Source organism: Tinamus guttatus, unplaced genomic scaffold (assembly GCF_059628265.1).
Source record: "Tinamus guttatus ecotype Peru unplaced genomic scaffold, ASM5962826v1 Tinamus_guttatus_pri_ptg000866l, whole genome shotgun sequence".
In the NCBI taxonomy this organism is placed as follows: Eukaryota; Metazoa; Chordata; class Aves; order Tinamiformes; family Tinamidae; genus Tinamus; species Tinamus guttatus.
In genome coordinates, this window is record NW_028289400.1 from 338,361 (window position 1) to 357,993 (window position 19,633).

Here is a 19,633-nt window from a genome sequence, read left to right on the forward strand (position 1 = left end):
ATGTGGGAACATTTTTAGGGTGAAAGAATGCAATTTACAGGAGAAACCCAAGTGCATCAGTTGGCGTCATGTCAAACTGCTGCCCGTCCTCAGGGATGGGGTGGAAGCCTCCTGCAGGTACCGACGGGGGGATTTTTCCACGGGATTCGCTTTCCAAGGGGCTCTCCCATTTTCCTTTGCCCGCACTTCCATATTCCAACATGCACAAATGCGGAGAGCAGCGACCTCCCCCTGCTCCCTCCTGGGTCCTCCAGGGCGGCAATAAATTCCCTTCTCCAACACATGGTCCACGGCAACAGCTGCTGGTCATCCGTTTGTTCCGGATTTAAAAGCGTTTCCTCCTTTTCCACCCGCTGTTGCTGTTGTTTGGCCTGGGAGCGAGCCGGGATTCCTGCCCCTCCGCGGGGCTGGTGCCATCGTCCCCTCGGAGCGCGCGGGGGCATCCGCTCCCGGGGGATTCCCGCCTTTCCCGGGAGCTCCCCCCGGCCCTCTGCTCGTTCCTGGGGGCGCTCGGGAATCACGCTGGGGAAAGGGACGGGAAGGGGACGCAGCTTGGCGCCACTGATGCAAAACTGGGGCAAAAAAACAAAAACAAACGAAAAACCAAAACACGGAAAAGAGAAGGAGAAAGAGGAGCACGAAGCGGTCCTGCCACGGCGGAACCGCTGGAAAAGGCCCTTGGATGCAGGCGGGAGCCCCTAGACGGCCGGGCGGGGGGGGGGGCCGTGCCGGGGGGGGCGCCCTGCAGGGCGGGGGGGGCAGCGGGGAGGAGGGCGAGGGCGCGGGGGGGGTGTAGGCCGGCGCCGGGGGGGGGGTGTAGGCGGGCGCCGGGGGGGGACACGCGTTGTTGAGGGGGTACTTGGGGGGCCCCCCCGCGTCCTTCACCCGCGTGAAGTTGATGCAGCGGCCCTGGAACGAGAGAGAGGGGAGAAAAGGCAAAAAGCGGCGTTAAGGAGGGGGGGGAAGAGGAGCAAAAGCTGCTCTGGCAGCGCCTCCCCCCCCCGCGGCTCCCAGAATCCCAGGAGGGCCGAGGTTGGAGGGGATCCCTAGGGATCCAGGCCAACCCCTGCTCCAGCAGGGACACGCGGAGCACAGGGTCCATCCAGGCGGGTTGAAGATCTCCAGAGAAGGAGCCTCCACGGCCTCTGGGCAGCCTGTGCCAGGGCTCTGCCCCCTCACAGGAAAGAAGTTCCTCCTCACATGGAGATGGAGCTTCCTGGCCTTCCATTTGTACCCCACGGGCCACCACGGAGCAGAATTTGGCCCCATCCTCCCTACATTCACCCCTGTGACTCACAACCCGGGTGGCAGGAAGGTTCATTTCACTAGATCTGCTCCTTGCTCCCAATTTATCCCCAAATACTTCCCTTCTCTCTCATCCTTCTCCTCGTGATATTCCAGTGCTCCTGGGAAGCCAACAAGCTGCCTTCCCGGCTCCTCTGCGGCGGCGGTGCTAAGCTACGGTCTGTTGTACATTTTTAAACAAAACCTTTGCCCCCGAGCTGCTCCTTTTTTCCTTTTTTTTCTCCCAACTTCCACCTGCAAAAGCTCCCACTGTAAATACTCAAATGTCAGCCTCAGCATTACTGTATTGTGGATTCATTCCTTGAGATATGAAATCATCCCAAAGGCACTAGAGTGGTTCCAACTCCCTCTCTTGCTTTCTGCATTTGTGAGCACGAGTCTCATTTTTCTGTTTTCCTCTCTCCAAAGAAATGTTTTTCCCAATGAAAACCTGCCGAAGGGAGCATCGAGCCATGCAGACACGAGCGGTTCTGCATCCTCAAGAAGAACCTCAAAGAAGCACCAGGTCCCTAGTTCTATTTTCCCTTTCTTAGGCTCTGCTTTAATGGTGTTTTAATGCACTTTGCATTAAAGTGAATATGGTGGGATAGTCCTACTGGGTGAGTGGAAGTCTGAACTCCAGACTAACCAATTTTACTCATTAAAAAAAAGCCCCATGAGAATGTTTTCCTTGCTCTGGTTCCACGTCTCCTGCAATGCAGCTTTAGGAGCTTTCAGGCCGTTTCTTGCGCTGGTTTTGTTTTCTTTATTTATGTTGAGAATAAAATGAACCCGAACAAAAAGCAGCAGCCCAGGAATCGCAGCCAGAGAACAAAAAGTTGCAATTGTTTTTTGAGCAGAGCTCCTCTGTCTGGATGCTCCAGGGATGAGGTTATGGTGCCGCTCATCCAAACGGAACACGAGGATGCCGGGAGGCTCCCGGAGCCTCGGCTTTGGGGCAGGGCTGGTGGATTCAAAGCCATGTGGCACTTCTGGGGATGGCCCCAAACTGTAAGATCCTGCATCCCGCTCAGGGGCTGCCTGTCCTGGAAGCGCTTGGACGTTCCGTTATGGGAACTGGCGTGGGGAAACCAGCCCGGGGGGCAGCGCATGGGGCTTCACGCTGATTTTTGTGCTCAGCTGCCACCTGTCATTGTGCCCCAGGTCCCATCTCGGTCACCAACGAGAGCAGCTTCACCAACACCTTCCTCCCACAGCTCCAATGTCCGCGGCTCCGCACGGGCTCCGTGGACGGACAGACCGAGGGGATTCTCCCCAGGCTTCGCTGCCAGATGTTTCCCTCGCCCGTGCAGCTGTGGGGAGGATCCAGAGAGGAGCTCTCGATCCAGGATGGACGCAGGCGGCCACGCTGCCTCGGAGGAGCCAACATCTCCCAGGGAAGGGACTGGCAGATTGAACAACGAGGAGAAATCCAGGAAAAAAATTGCTCTATTGCACAGGAGAGAGAGAAAATGTTCTAGCAGCGCTCTGGTACAAATGCAAAGCAGGCGAGAGAAATACTTCAGCCAAAAGCTGGATGTTGAACGTGGATTTCACCTCGCATCGAGTGACCTGGTAACAGATGCAGAACCGCAGAGGCTGCACGAGCCGAACGGGACCACGGAGCAGCAATCCCGGAGCACGGGCAGGCCCAGCTCGCTCGGAGCAGCAAGGGACGGGATTCCCCCCCTGCACGTGCCAGGAGGGAGCCCTGATTCCCCGCTGGGCTTTGCACCATGTAATCGCAATGGAAAAACAAAGCGGCAGCGCCACGGACCTGCTCCTCGGTTCAGTGCTGTTTTCTCTGGAAAAGTGTCTGGATGAAGGGCAAGTCGGCCCAGCAGCCGCCGATCCACGTTTTTACAGGGCTCTCCATTGCCAGCGTGGCGTGGTGCCTCCCGCGGATCAAATCGGATGTGAGCAGAGTGCACCCGCTCCGGATCCGGGGCTGAACGTCCCGTTCAGCCTCCGGGATGAGGCTGCACAACCAGCGCAGGCGCCTACGGAACCACCGCTAAGAGGACGGAGGATCCCTCTGCCTCCAGAGGAAGCAAACGGGCCCTTGCCCGGCTCACGGTGCAGGAGGCAGGAATGGCACCGGCTAGGAGCAATCTTGACCATTTGCTGGGGTTCCTCACCTCGTTTGGAACCACTTAGATGCGGGTGGGATATGGGAGATGGGGGCAGAGCCTCCAGGAGGCTTCTCCTCCATGTGCTGCTTTGGAGCCTCCAACAGACAGGACTTGCCTTTCAACCCAGAAGGAAAAGCCCTTTAACTCCATCAAAGCACAGCTTTGAGAATAAGAATATTAGAATATTAGAGTGTTGCTGGGCGCTGTGGCCGGGTTTCATCTCCCTTCCTGCACCTGTGCTGCAGAAGAGGCCACTGAAGCACCGCGGCCACGTTGGTAGATCTGAAACGCAGAGGAAGCCGCAGAATCAATGAGGGCCATTCCCTCTCCCATTCTGTTGTGTTTTTCCAGAGAATATTGCTCGTAGGCACAGGAATAACAATTCCTGCTTGGAGCGGCCTTGATCTTTCACCTTCTCCACTCAGGAGGCTCCTCCGGCCACGGCTTCGCCCCACACCTTGCCGGGGGTTGCGACTTGCTCCGAGCTTTTCCTTTTCCATCTGGTTGAGAGAGGAGGGTGGGATCAGCAGGGAGGGGAACGTGAGTCCCCCAAGGTTGGAGCTCCGGGCTGTGATCCAGGGAAAGGGCTGGAAGATCCCTGTGTCGGGCACTGACCTGGCAAGCAGGACCCCCTCCAGGGTCAAAGATCTCTCTTTAGCAGGAGAAGCCTGAGCACATTTTTTCTGAAGTGAAGATGAAAAATGTTTCTGTTTCTCTTGGGATCCTATCAAGCTGGAATTAATACATGGAAAACGATCAAGATTTTAAGATCATAAAACGCAGGGACTTGCTTCTGAGCTCCTGGGTTTAAAGAGAGGCACTGGGAATGATCCTTAATGATGTTTTGTAGGGATTATTAATAAATCAGACTTTCCGTAAACAACACTCTGTTTTACCCTATTGCTATGAGAGAAAGAAAAATAAATGAAGAAATGAAGAAAGAAAGAAGAGAGAAGAAGGAAAAAGGAGGGAAAGGGAAGGGAAGGAAAGGGAAAAGGGAGAAGGGAAAAGGGAGAAGGGAGAAGGGAAAAGGGATGATTAAAATGTGATTTCCTGATTCTGAATCAGGCACAAAGACTGATGGAGCTACTGGCCAAATGAGCAACAGGCAGGCGCTAAATGGACGCAAGAGCTCTCACCCCGCAGGGTTGGATATCAGGGGGTTTCACTGCCCCTAAACCCCCTGTTGAGATAAACCCCCAAATCCCAGAGAGTTCCTGGCATGTGATGGGATTTGGAGAGCTTAAGCCATCCCGGCTGTCACCCCCTGAGCTGGATGGGCGCTGCCTTTCCAAGACAGTTTTAGGGATGCTCCCAGGGCTGGTTTCCTCTGGGAAACCTCCAGGAGGGTTAGGTGCCTCCTGGGTCTTGTTACCGGCCTTCGGAGCGAGGTCATCCCATGCTTGGGAATGCCAGGAAATCCAGCCTGCTGTGGCAAGCAGAGCACTCGCACGGCGACCTCTCTGCCTGTTGTCACCAAATAACCATTAATTACAGCCGTCTCCTTCTGTGATAAAACATCACCGTGACAGAAGCATCTGTCTCCTGACACTAAACACAAGGGTTGCTCACGGAACCCGCTATTCCCAAGACATTCCAGCCACCCTGGTCTCTGGATGAAGGATAAATTGGATGTTTGACCTATTTTCTCCCAAATTGAAGATGAGGACCTCACTGGTAAGAAGGAATTTTGGCTCATGACTCCAGCAGGGTTCTGTTAAGTTGGTCTTTTATTGCAGAGGCGTCCCTGAAAACTACCAACTATTACAATTCAACCTCAAATGCCTTGTGAAAAGTATTAGAGTGGTGACGTCTGGAGAAAGACCCAGAAGTTTCAGTCAGGTATCAAACGACAAGTTAGATTTAACTTTCCTACCCTAGGAAGAGTGGTACAAAATGGCATTTTCTTCTGAAAATAACAAGGGGGTGGAATTTACCCCACAGGAGCAGGACAAACACGTCTGCAAAGCTCGTGATGAGTGATGTTACACACGGCTGCTGAGCTCCAGCTAGGCAGGAGCAGCCTCCTCCAGTGCAGATAAGCAGCCCGTCCAAAACTCAAGCAAGTAATGCAGTTTTTCAGGGCTTTTGCTTAGTTGGAGCCAAGCAAGAGCCACCCCAGCTCCTGCACCCTGGCTATGACTAATGCACAGACACAGACACAGCACTGCGGACATGAGGGTCTCCTGTGGACATGAGGGTCTCCCGGTGCAGCAGGATGCAGCGGAAGATTGATATGAGGTAGAGTAGAACAGAGTTAGAACGGAATTCCTCAGCTGAAAGTGTAATCATGGTTATTTCTCCTTTTCCAGTCTTTAAAATGGATAATATATGTGACTATAATCAGAATCAGCCTCCAGCTGGGCTCTTGCTTGTGGGTTTACTCATCGGTTCTGGCCCGCGGCTGGTTTTTCAGACCTACCACGGTCCAGATAAGAGCTGCTGCTCTGCCAGGCCCTGCTCTCTGCAGCTACACTGTGCAGGACCAGGCTACATGCGCTGGGAACCTGCTGAAAAGAAACATTCTGGGCAAACTGCACAAAAAGCGCAACGAGGTGATACAGGCTCCGGCTCGGCAAACTGCGGCGTGGGAAGGAGCTCAATGGCCTTTTCCAGCTTGTGCCAGGGAGTTTGGGAGCACGGCGCTCTCAGGGACGCATGTGCAGCTCTATGCCAGCAAATAGGGCCTGATTGCTTTTGCAGGAGCTGCTTTTGGCTTATTTACACTGTGGGATGAGTGTCATTTCCAGGAAGATCTGGTTATTCTTCCCGTTGTCTTTTGGAAAGAGGTAGGTAGCCTTGGAGAAAGGCTGAGGGACACTTCAAAGACAGAGCCTCAGGCGGGACTGCAATCCTTCCTCTGGAGTTGGAATAGCAAAAAGGATATGAGGAAAAGAGAGAAAAATTCAAATGAAAAATGAAACACATTCTTTTGGCAACGGTAATTGGAACAATTAATCAAGAATGGTGGTAAATGACCCTTTGGGGAGGCAGAGGAGGAGAGGATCTGCTCTTCCAGAAAGCAGAGACTCGGGCTGATCCCTTTGGGTGCAGCTTGGGCAGAGCAGGATGGTACAAGAAAGGATCTTCCGCTGTGTGACACAATCCCAAGGCTGCTTCCATGCTGTGTCACCCAGGAAAACCCCTGTCCGGCTTCTCCAGACTCCACGAGAGCGGGGCCACCCCGTGCTCTGCGTTTACAGCGGCTCCGGGGAGCAGATCGCCAGGCTTTGGCTTTGGGGCTGTTAGTTCCAGGAAAAAGAATGAGTGCTTAGGTTCATTTTTCCACGGCTATTAATGGAAAACCCCATTGCAATAATACGTGCAGGGAGGTTACAGTTTTGTTCTCCAGCTCCGCAGCCCATCAGCAGAAACCTGTGAGCCTGGGCTCACTCAAGCAATAGGTTCTTCTTAACCTCCGTGTGCTTCTGAGCCTGCAGAAAGGGGAGTCACCAAGCAAGCAGGACACACATTTAGTCTAAAATAGACTAAAAAAATAATAATAAAAGAAAAAGCGAGTGGATTTTGCAGCTCCTCACGACCCTGCTAACGGCTGAGTTAATTGCAAGCACGACTGGTGCCCAGTCGCTGGCGGTTAACACTGAAATATGTCGTGCACTTGGCTTGCCCTAAGTCACTGGCAACACGGGGTAAGACACAGGCCACCACTCAGCACCTGCAGGAACTTTTTGCAATCCCAGAGGAAACAACAACCTCGCAGCATGCAAATAAAAAGGGCCTAAGGGCCTAAAGGGCCAAACCTGCAGCATCCGAGCACGTGCCCAAGAGATTCTCCATAGGAGCAACAGGACTTAAAAGTGCCCCATGTGCAGCCCAAAGTCCATCCTTTGCAGAATTGGGCCTTTCTCAAGGAATGGTCATTGGAGATGAATGACTGATATAATCCAGAACGGTCAGCTGAATTCCTTAGGCTGTATAAAACACTCACAGTGAAGCCTGAAATCATTAATCTGAGGTTTTGGCATTTCACTGCAATATAAAAATATTAGTGTGATGGTAGGTCAGAGAGGAGTTTTGTAAGCTTTTGTTGAAAAACAGGGCTTTTCTGCCGTGAAGATTCATGCAAGCTGGCTGTAAACTGCTCTTATTTCATGTTCTGTTTATATTAAGATCCATTTTTATGTTACCACATGCACACACACATACACATCCATTCTTCCCTTTATTGTAGCAACACTTGTGATTACTTAAATAGGGATATTTTAATACATTCCATAAGCCTGTCATCCTGTCACAACTAACCACTGTCTGTCCCAGGACCATCTCACTGAGATCTAACAAGACTTGAGCTTAAGTCACTTGATCTGGAACAAACTCCTCTACCTGCATTTTGCCTAAGTTAGGCAGGATATGTCTTTATCCATAATTACACATGACTTTGCCATACCTCCTCTCTCTATATACATAAATGTATATATATACACCTATATCTATACCTATATATACACACACAAAATGCAATGCAACTAATCCACTACAATAACAATTTAGAATATAATCTGCTCCCAGATTGAGCTCTTCCAAGCCAAGCCTGAAACACATGGCAAAAATCTCCCCCTAAATTCCTGACGGAACAATGTTTACCATGGAAATCCAGCTGACAACTTTGAAGTGACACTAGTTAATTATTTGAATCCTGTGTTTAGCGAGCACTTACCCTAATAAGCCTTAGTCCATTATAGAAGCCATAAGGTTTTCTAAAATATTAGTATATAATATATATTTAAATCATCCCTGTCTGATGATGTTTTGAATGTAAAAATAACCTCATTAAGGCTGACAAAAATGCCAACCTAGTCTTTCGAAAATGTGAGAAGACCACAGGAATCCCATGTGACTCTGACTTCCTCGCTTATTGGAACCAGCTGGGGCTGTTGCTAACCCCTGAGCATTTCCAGGTTTGCCTCCAAACCCAGAATTTCACAACCTCCTCGTGCACCCCAGCCTCTCCGGCCGCACGGAACACGGATCCCGAGCGTCCCGCTCTTTTCTGTGACACAGGATGCGCTTTCCCGAGCAAATCCTTCCAAACCAGAGCGATCCCTTGACTTCAACAGATCGAGCCAAGGTTTGGCAGAAGTTTATCCTTTAATATGACAACTGTTACGGTTGGAAAAAAAAAAAAAAGCTCAATTTTGGGGCAAATCTGTCTTTCTTACTGTATCGGGCAGTTAGTTCCTCTGACAACAGTATCTTTTGCAGTGAGGAAACAGTCCTAGTCCAAGGCATTTAAACCTTGATTAAAGGGTTCAGAGCATGAACAGACAAGGGGCCAAGAGAAGGGACAGCCTGAGGTCACGCAGGGAAGGAGGACAGCAATAATCCCACATGCAGCGTGTATAAACTGCAAGTCTGCTAGTCCCTGTCCTCGAATCTATGTCTTGTTGCAGCCCAACGTGCAGTTCTCAGGGCAGGAGCTCTGTCTGCATGATCTGCCCGGTACCTGCGTGGGCTGCAGCAGATTAGCAATGAGGCAACGTGACGTCTGAAGCTCGATCCATGTTGCACTCGATGCAAGAAATCTTTCTGAACAGCTCAGCTCATGTGCTGGCAGCGGATAAAGTAACTGATTATAGCAAGGGATTGCTTATATATGAAAATGATGTAATCCTGGGCTCGAGTCCAATCCCTTTGCAGGCTCCAAAGCAAACAGAGATTCCTTTCGGTTACTTTTCATCTGGCTTCATATTTTTATGTTGACCAAGTGGGTGAATTAAGGTGTCCATGTGACGACATCAAAGCTTTGAAATCTGCTTCCCTCTTTTATGCAAGAAGGAGAAACAAGGGGTTGCAAAGCGCTCTCAGAGCAGCTCCTCCTTGTAGCTTTTAGGAACATCATATGATCAAAGGCTCCTCTCTGCAAATTTTAGATCATCAGGCATAAATATGACCTGCAAGGCCTTGAATATTCACCTAGCCCTTCCCCGAGGATGTGCTGTATGCTGGGTTTGCACATGGTATCGGGGCTGCAGTTTCCAACCAGCTGTGCCCCTGCCTTGAAGTCACAACTCCGGCTAGAAGATGCTGATCCCAGCTCTGAGCGGCTCCCTTTGGTGCCAAGTTGGGAAGGGCACTCCTGTACCTGCCCCTTCTGAGGAGAAAAACACAGGAACAAACCCAAATTCGCTGGCAGACAGCTATGAAATCCCCCAAACTGCTGCTCTGGTTGTTGCAAGCTGGACAGATGTCAAGAACCCTGTCCCAGGTCGGAAGGATGACATGAGGAAGGGATTATTCAACTTCAGCTTATTAAACGTCTACTTCAGAGGATGGGTTGAGCCGCTCTCATTGAGATAGCGGTGAAAAATCTCTGAGTTTTTACATTACTTAAGAAAGTAAGGTATGTGAAACTAAATAATAATAATATTAATCATAATAATAATCCAGGTCCCAGGGAATGTGTGCAGCAAGGCAGGAGCTGATCCAGCTACCTCAGAGCCTAACCCGGTGCTTGAAAGCTGCTTTCTTCTCCCAACTTAAACTCAAAGTAGGGAAACGAAACCACCCCGCAGCTCTGCTGCTGAGGGGAGGGAAAAACCCTCCGTAATTCCCCCATTTCAGCTGTGCAGACTGAGGAGTGTCACTGCCATGTCAGTGTTTTACAGTGGGTTCTCTGGCCTGTCCCCTCGGCGGTGACATCCCCTGGCCGTTCTGTCACTCCTCTAAAGGGCTAAACAAACTGCTCCCTCCAGTCCCCAAGTTCCAAGCATGGCAGGAGTGTTGGCTTTTAGAAAAGGGGAGCGATTAGGCACAGAGTTTTGTCTACACAAGGAGAACAAATATTCCAAGAGTGGTCTAACCCCATAGAGGGATTCTCTTTCACATGGAATCGTCTTGCACCCAACTTCATAGCACAGCAGAACCACACAGAGCTGCATTTCCTTGGGCTCTGGATCATGGGACACCTACCTGGGTTAATGCTCCTGTTCTTTATGGTGGCAGGATGCAGAACTATGTGTTTAAGAGATATAGGACCGAGCAGGGAGTCTGCTCACAGTTGCACTAATACAGATCACTACTAACGTGACTGGCTTCAATTAAACTGCTCTGGATTTTCCCTAGAGTCAATGGAATAGGTATCTTTCTCATAACATAATCTGAGCTCCTCGCACACAAACTTATTCAAAGAATAGGCATTCTTCAAACCCTGATTTCTGTGGAAAAAATTCACAAAAGTTGCCAGGTCCTAGCAACTAAGCAAAGACATTTCAGTAAGTTTTCCCCACGAAGCAAGAAAATATTAAAATTTCTATTCACGAGAATTCACTGGTCCTGCAGTCAATGGAAAACCTTATAGAGAGCCAAACATTATAGGACTATGCTTCTCCACCAACAAAAACTGCTTTTGTTGTTTCATATCCTGTTCAGTCTCCTGACAAGGATACACACGGTTACTTATGATTTGGGCCAAATATATTCCCCAAGACACTTTGCTGATTTATGTCAGACGTGTGTAAATTGGCCATGTAGATTCCTAATATATACCTACATTTTTTCACCATGAGGGTAGTCAAATTGAAACAAGGGCTGTGAGTGTGTGCAATGATTGAGGAAGCATCAGACATTTAATCCCACTCAAAAGGAGGAGTTAACACTTTCTAGGAGAGATCTAGCTCTACAGAATCCCACCACCAGAGACAGCACAATTCCTGCTAAGTGATGTTAGTACATTCTCTTGGACAGTTTCTTTTCCTGCCCATAGCACACACAAATGTATAAAATTTTGCTATCCTTTTTCATAAATGTGAACAGAGATTTTACAAGAAATATATGGGAATACTTCCTCTCCCAGAGCAACTCCAGTTCTCATTCTGCAAACCCTGCTCTGTAACAATGCTGATGAAATTTAAATTGAGGTGGCAAAGCATAAACTCTTCATGTATTTTCAGAGTTTCGTTCTGGAATTTAAACTTGAATGAATGAATGAATGAATGAATGAATGAATGAATGAATGAATGAATGAATGAAAAATCTGGCATTCATCAGTACTAATTACATAATTGATGTGAAATGGTGGTAATACATAAGAGCAGGAATGCACTGGGCTCTTAGGTGGGTGTTTTTGTCACAGAACTTTCACACTTGCAGCTCTTAGTGTGAAACTGCACGACAAACAAAGCTGATGAGAGATGTGGCTGCATTTTTGTTTCTGACATGTCATGAGTATCTGCCTCGGCAGGGGAAGAGGTTCAACCCTCCTGTTCCCCTTGGAAAGGGGGTCAGGAACTTTGGTGGGGTGTATTTTCCCCATGCAGAAGGCACAGTACCTTGTCTCCTGGCTGCGGGCGCATCACGGACACTCGGTCGTAGCCTTTCCGCAGCAAGACCCAGAGAGCATCCAATTTCCCCTGCAATCAAAGGAAATACAGTGTGTAACCCAGTGGGAGAAGGCACATCCATTTTTGGATCCTCATTTGCACCCATAATTGACGCTGTCCTTCTCTCAGATGGACTAAGGATCTGGCAAGTTTCTTGAGAAGCTTTTAGACTTGTCATGATCCTTGGATTATTTGCACTGACCTTTCAACTGTTGAAACGATATTTTGAAAGGGGGAAAATCCAGCTGGCATCACACTAAGGAGCAGCAGCAGCAAATAAGAATAATAATAACAATTATAATAACAATCTTTTAAGTGTAAGTAGCCGCATTTGGCAGCAGATAAAGCCCTGGGGCATTTCAAGCAGCAATCCATCAATTCTCATTTAACAGTTGTGTACCTACTAAATAGACATTATTTTGGGGAGTGGATGCAAGGGGTAGAAAACCCTTTGCCTCCATCAGAATAGCTGGCAAAAGGCAGGACACTCCAGGCAAAGAAGGTGGCCCTTGTGTTGCATGGAGGGATGGAGGGCTGTTGGGACTGACTCTAAAATGTGAATTTCTTGGCTTTTTGTCAGATTCAAACCATCTTGGTTAAGTGTTGCTGATTTGAATTCCTTACTTTCCTCCTTTCACATGTTTTCCTTTTAAGTAGCTTGTTACATGCATATTTATCTGCCTTCCAGAGCGATATTTCAAGGAGTCTGTTGGGGCAGATGGAAATTTAATATGTGCTTTAACTGAATGCAGCGAGTGCATTTGGAGCAGGGGGACAAAGGGAAAATTTCAGCTGAATATCAGGAGACATTTCCTATGGGTGAGGCCTGTGAGTCTGGGAAATATTCCCCCCGACAAGTGGTGGAAGCCTCTGTGTTATTTTAAAAACCAGACTGGAAAAAGCAGCGCAGGACAGACTGGATTTGGCTCTTCTGCTTCGGCTGGAAGTGCAGAGCCCATGAGCTAACAGGCTCCCCTCTGCCTCCCTCTGCTCCATGAGAGCTTCCCTGGATAACACAGTGCAAATCATCTTCCTCGGCTCATGTCTCCTGGATAGAGATTTCTGCCAAGAGGCCTGAAGGGTTTTGCCAATTTTGCTCATTCCTTTTGCTCAGGAAGAGCAAGAGCAGGACCTCTGCTTCATAGGAGTGAAGCCCTGATGCTGATGAGTGCCCAGGGTTGTACTTGGGGAAGGCTGAAGTTGTTCTGTCTTCCTGAGTGAGCTCCAGTAAGGGTGTGGGAGTGATTCCTGATTAGGTAAACTCTCATCTAGAGACAGATTAAGGCTGCTAAACACTATCCATATGTGGAACATCCCAATGTCAGGGAATATTTGGACACAGGGTCTTGGACTGGACCTGTGCTTATGCTGTGTGGAGTGTGGATGGTGGAAAGGAGATTTTCTAAAGGAACTAAGGACAAATATCACCCAAGAGATGCTCATACTCCCCTTTAAAATTGGATTCCTGCTGCTATGAACTAAAAGCTGTTCCTAGGCAGAGCTGGGACTGAACTTGAACCCAGCATTCGTTGAATCTTTCCTCCAAGCCTCCCTTGAACTCTGGAAAAGGTCCAGCTGGGACACAGATCTGCAACCAACTTTCGACTCCTCTGTTTAGGACTGACTTCCTCCCATGCAGAATCAGTTCTGAAAATTAGCTGACAGGCTCCCGAGGCTGCAATCCAGCAGCGTAACCTGTCAAAGGGAGGAAATCATTCCAAGGGGAAGGGACAGAGCTCCCGGGTACCTCCTCAGACAGCCGTGGATTCCAGCTGCTGAGCACATCTGTGTGCCCGAATCCGTGCAGCTCTGCGCTAACTCCTACCTGCTCCTCAGTCCTCAGCTCTGTGCCCTGCCTCTCAGTGCAGCTCTCAGCTGGATGAGGTCCCAGCAGGAATGGAACTTCCCCGGATAAGGCTAGTGTGTTTTATACATGATTTGCACTGATGCAGACAGCAGTGCACTTAGGAGCGAGGGAGCAGCTTGGCGAGCTGGTGCTTAGTGCATCCCCACTCCGAACTGAAAGCGCTTGACTCTATAACCTGTCCCTCTGCGAGAATGAACAACCTTCCTGAACACATGTTGAAGTCATTATGATCATAACGCAATTGCAAATGATTTTTTGGTAGGCTATGTTTATAAGATGATAATCTTTAAGGGGGAAAAGAGAGAGGGCATTGGACCAAGCTTATGAACAGGCTCATGTTTCCGGATCCTGCGGAAACCACTCGTACTCCCCTGAGCACCCTTGCCATTTCCATCGCTGAATCTGAACCAGCTGCAAGATCAATGAATGAGGAGGGCCACAACACGTGACCTGCCTAAATCCCTAGGGACACGGCTTGGAGCTCGCCGGGAAGCAGGCACGGTGCTGCAGACCAGGCTGCACTGCACTCAAAGTGCCTTCACTGCAAAACGTGGCTTAGTAGAGCTCCTATCTGTGGCACCTCTTGGCCAAACACTCCGGATCTTCCTTAAGTAAAACTACTCTGACAGTCTCTTGAGAGGAGAAGTTCCTGGAGAGTCGTGAGTTTTTGCTTTGGGTGTGAACACAGGGATGCAGGGAGTATCCTAAGCAGTGCAAAGCCAGGCAGGACTTACCTTGATTGGAGAGTACCACTTCCGAGGAGAGGAGGGCCTGCGCATGTTGTTCCCAAGATTCCTGGGCTCGGGGAACTCGTATTCCTGCTCCGGCATCTTGACTCGGGCGTTCTTGGCTTTCTCCAGCTTAGCACCTTCTTCCGTGGAGCCCTTTTCACCCCAGCGCACCTGCAAACAGCAGCGTCGGGGCGTTATATATATACAGGCTGCCCAGAGAGGTTGTGGAGTCTCCTTCTCTGGAGATCTTCAAACCCGCTTGGACGCAGCCCTGTGCCACGTGCTCTAGGTGACCCTGCGTGTGCAGGGGTGGGACTAGATGATCCCTAAGGTCCCTTCCAACCTTAAGCATTCTATGATTCTATGATTATAAGAGCAACTGCTGTAGAGAGCCACATTCCTGCTATAACTGGATCCCAGCCTGCATTTTCCTATGGTCTAGATCCCAGGTGAAGAGTGGGGCTCTTTCTAGCCTGGATCCCAAACCCTGGTCATTTCCTTCTTTGTGGTCAAGGAGAAATGTGTAAGTGGAGGAGCCTTTTGGAAAAAATTGTAAAAATACTTGTAATTTGTACTGCAACAATGCCCAGATATCCCTAACACAGACCAGGATCCTGCTGCACTGGCAGAAGAAGGTCTGAAACCTAAGGAGTCTATGCTTGGCTCTCAAATCTTCCTATATAAAACAAATTTTGGCTCAGATGTACAGGAGAGCCTAAAGAAGACCGTGCCTGTCCCCTATGTCTCTTTTTGGGTAAATTGCAGGTGGGTATCATGGCTCAGTTTACACAGGAGTCTTTCTGACCCACGTGCTGGTGAGCATTTACCTCCATCCGCTTGATGCCACCAACTCCTCGGCCACCATAGTAAGAAGCATCTACTGTTGGCCACTTCTTCTTTGGAAGGCCGTCATCGTCTTCCTCCTGCAGAAGAGCAGGTTGCACTGTTAGGAAGCATGGGCAAAGGCAATAAGGGATAAAGAGTCACAGCTCACGTGGTCCTCGGAGCCTGCTAGGCCAGGAAGGGCTCTGCTCTCTCGCTGGTTGTTTTCCAGGGGTTGTACACTCATGAAAAGAAAATGCTGCATGATATAAACAAACCACCACTTGAAAGGTGCAGTCCAGCTCCAGCAAGAAAGTGTGTTGGCCTCTTAAAGAAGAGACTGTCTTTCATCATCTTTAAATTCAAAAGAAATTGTTTCCAAGTTGCAAAATCAGAGAAGCAGCAGCCAAAACAGCCCTGAGCACAGCTCAAGAGCCGGGGTCTTGGGGCTGCAAGGCCCGTGGCTCTTCTAGCATGAGTGATGGTGGCAGGGACCCTTTGCCATCCTCTCCCTCCCCATTGCTTGAGATTAGGAAGGAAGAGCTGTTGCTGTAACGGGTGTTTATTGAATCCCAGCTCCCCATGCTGGAGGAATCATCCAGGACCCTCCGAAATCCCCGTATTGTCCTTGGGGTTTGACAGAACGTAGGGAAAAGCCGGAGAGCAAAGGGGTGAGTTGTTGGAAATACCCCCTGACGTGCAGGTGAACTGCCCCAGGGTGAGGGAACAACACGGAAAGGAGCTTGGCCAGGGGAGGTGACAGGTCTAATGGGGACAGAACAGTCTAACAGCAAAGTTAGACAATTAGCTCTTATAATAAACTTCTGCCCCTGATGGCGAGGAAAAGCTATTGGCTTTTTTGAGCTCACACCTGCAGAGAAGTCTGGATTTAAATATCTTTTAAATGACATCTAAATTCTGTAAAAAATTGAATATCGTTTATGTACAGCAGGTAGAAATCTGTGGGACGTTACATAAGCTCAAGCATATCCAGGATCCTGACCTTCATGATGGCATTCGGATATCTCCCAATTAATTAAATCAAGGAAGTATCCCTGAGTTTATTCCAAATGGGCCTGGCTAAGGTGCTAGAGAATATATCCTATAAAACTTTGCACTGATCCCAGTCCTGAGTGATATAGTTCCTTCCTAATTGCTACAGTTCAGGCAAAGCAGAACTGGCAAAGCAGAAAAGCAGAATTCATAGGAAACATGAAGTATTTCCTGTGAAAAAATGTGGAGAGAAATGAAAAATGGTCTCTCTCTCTCATTTTCTTTCTTTTATTTTTCACAGGGATTTGGCCAAACTCCAAAACTTAGTAGCTTCCCCAAACTGGAAAAGCCCAAAATACTTTGAAATTGAACTCCCTGGTAGGAAAACTGAAAGACTGGGGAGAGAGAAAAAAATCCAAGTCGAACTATACTGTCCATGTCAAACAGGACCATTTTTGTAAAAAAAACCCAAACAAACACAAAAGCTTCCATGAATTTGGCTCAAAACTTGTCCCGATTTAAAGGAAAAGTGAACAATTGAGTCATAAATACAGTGTTTTTTTCCCTCCTAGCTGACCTCTCTCTTTCTTTCTCTGCTTTTCTTTCTCTTTGCTGCAACCTAAGAACTTAATATCTCTGCATGAAGTTTTCCATGAGGACTTTTTTTAAAAAAGAAGAACTGGAATCAAAGCCATCTAAATATTTTCCTTCAGCAATTCTCTTTCTTCAGCTCAGCATAGACTGGACTTCTCACAACAGGAAATGCCAGGGTTTAGGAAATCTTCCCCACAAGCCCTTAAAAGCCCTGCAAGTCACTTCAAGCTAAGATAGGAGTTCATCTGCCAGACAAACAACAGAAACACGCACCAAAAAGCATCGGTGGACGCTGGAAAAACAAGGCAGTCACAAGCTTTCTTTGGGACGAGGCTGTTTACGTGTTTTGAAGGGCACGGGAGGTTTTGCAATACAAGCAAGAAAAACACCAGGGCTGGCCCACGCGCTTGGCAAACGGGCTAACGGCACACGTGAGCGGTTAAAGGAACTGGAAATGTGGGGTCAGGGTGGGGAGAGAAGGAGAAGGGGAAGGGGAAAGGGAAGGGGAAGGGGAAGGGGAAGGGGAAAGGGAAGGGGAAGGGGAAGGGGAAGGAGAAGAAGGAGAAGAAGGAGGAGAAGGAGAAGGAGGAGAAGGAGAAGGAGAAGAAGGAGGAGAAGGAGAAGGAGAAGAAGGAGGAGAAGGAGAAGAAGGAGGAGAAGGAGAAGGAGAAGGAGAAGAAGGAGAAGAAGGAGGAGAAGGGGAAGGGGAAGGAGAAGGAGAAGAATCATAGAATCATAGAATCATAGAATGCTTAGGGTTGGAAGGGACCTCTAGAGATCATCTAGTCCAACCCCCCTGCATACGCAGGGACACCTAAAGCACGTGGCACAGGACTGCATCCAAGCGGGTTTTGAAGATCTCCAGAGAAGGAGACTCCACAACCTCTCTGGGCAGCCTGTTCCAGTGCTCTGTCACCCTCACTGTTAAGAAATTTTTCCTTAAGTTCCTATGGAATTTTTGATGTTTCAGTTTCCGGCCATTTCCTCTAGTCCTATCAGTGGCCACCACTGAAAAGATACCATGACCGTCCTCTGCACTCCCTCCCTTGAGGTATTTATATACACTGATTAGATCCCCTCTCAGCCTTCTCTTCTCCAGGCTGAACAGGCCCAGCTCCCTCAGCCTCTCCTCATAGGGCAGATGTTCCAGGCCCCTGATCATCCTTGTGGCCCTGCGCTGGACTCTCTCCAGCAGCTCCACATCCCTCTTGTACTGTGGAGCCCAGAACTGGACACAGTACTCCAGATGCGGCCTCACCAGGGCTGAGTAGAGGGGCAGGATCACCTCCCTCGACCTGCTGGAGACGCTCTTCTTAATGCAGCCCAGGATCCCATTGGCCTTTTTGGCCACGAGGGCACACTGCTGCCTCATGGTCAACTTGTCGTCCACCATGACACCCAGGTCTTTCTCCGCAGAGCTGCTCTCCACAAGCTCAGTCCCCAGCCTGTACTGGTGTCTGGGGTTATTCCTCCCCAGGTGCAGGACCTTGCACTTGGCCTTGTTGAACTGCATGAGGTTTTTCACCGCCCAGTTGTCCAGTCTGTCCAGGTCCCTCTGGATGGCAGCACAGCCCTCTGGGGTATCAGCTACTCCTCCCAGTTTGGTATCATCAGCAAACTTGCTGAGGGAGCACTCTGTGCCTTCATCCAGGTCATTGATGAATAAATTGAACAGGACTGGACCAAGGACTGACCCCTGGGGGACCCCACTAGCCACAGGCCTCCAACTAGACTCTGCACCGCTGATCACCACTCTCTGGGCCCTGCCATCCAGCCAGTTCCTAATCCATCTCACTGTCCACTCATCTATCCCACACTTCCGGAGCTTGCCCAGGAGGATGTTGTGAGGGACGGTGTCAAAAGCCTTGGTGAAGTCGAGATAGACGACATCCACCGCTCTCCCCTCGTCTATCCAGCCGGTCATTTCATCATAGAAGGCTATCAGGTTAGTCAGGCAAGATTTTCCCTTGGTGAATCCATGCTGACTACTCTTGAGCACCTTCTTGTCCTCCATGTGCCTGGAGACAACGGCCAGTATGAGCCGTTCCATCACTTTTCCGGGGACGGAGGTGAGGCTGACTGGCCTGTAGTTGCCTGGGTCCTCCTTCTTGCCTTTTTTGAAGACTGGCGTGACATTGGCCTTCTTCCAGTCTTCCGGCACCTCCCCCGTTCTCCAGGATCTTTCAAAGATGATGGAGAGCGGCTTAGCTATGGCATCTGCCAGCTCCCGCAGCACTCTGGGGTGCATCCCATCAGGGCCCATGGATTTGTGGGTATCGAGGTTCCTTAGGTGCTCTCTGACCCAATCTTCCTCTACCCAGGGCAAGTCTTCCTCTCCACCCGCTTCTTCTCTTGCCTCTAGGGCCTGGGGCTCTAAAGGGCTGCCCTTGGTAAACACCGAAGCAAAGAAGGCATTGAGCAACTCTGCTTTTTCTGTGTTATTTGTAACCAAGGTGCCCATCCCGTCCTCCAGCGGACCCACGTTCTCCCTGATCTTCCTTTTGCTGTTAATGTATTTGAAGAATTTTTTTTTGTTATTTTTAACGTCCCTTGCCAGCTTGCCTTCCAGACGTGCCTTAGCTTTCCTTGTCGCATCTCTGCACTCCCTGACTACGTTCCTGTATTTCTCCCAGGGGGCCTGTCCTTTTTTCCACATTCTGTATACCGCTGCCTTCTGCTTGAGCATTGCCACAAGCTCCCGGCTCATCCACGCAGGTCGCCTGCCCCCTCTGCCTCCCTTCCTACACACAGGGATGCACTGCTGCTGGGCGTGGAGGAAGTGCCGCTTGAAAACTAACCAGCTCTCTTGGGCCCCCCTGCCTTCTAGAGCACTAGCCCATGGGATTCTACCGAGGAGGTCTCTGAAGAGGC

The 19,633-nt window shown here is 49.5% G+C and overlaps 1 protein-coding gene across 1 annotated transcript in view; it reads right to left on the bottom strand.

The window, feature by feature from the left end:
- Positions 1-517: 517 nt before the first annotated feature.
- The window catches only part of ANTXR1 (ANTXR cell adhesion molecule 1), a 67,955-nt gene continuing 48,839 nt past the window's right edge, over positions 518-19,633 (bottom strand). The window contains exons 16-20 of the mRNA XM_088537817.1: positions 15,181-15,296; positions 14,357-14,524; positions 11,705-11,785; positions 752-909; positions 518-572 (exon numbers count right to left, since the gene is read on the bottom strand). Coding sequence (XP_088393943.1) covers positions 518-572; positions 752-909; positions 11,705-11,785; positions 14,357-14,524; positions 15,181-15,296 — 578 coding nt within the window. The remainder of the gene's footprint in view (positions 573-751; positions 910-11,704; positions 11,786-14,356; positions 14,525-15,180; positions 15,297-19,633) is intronic.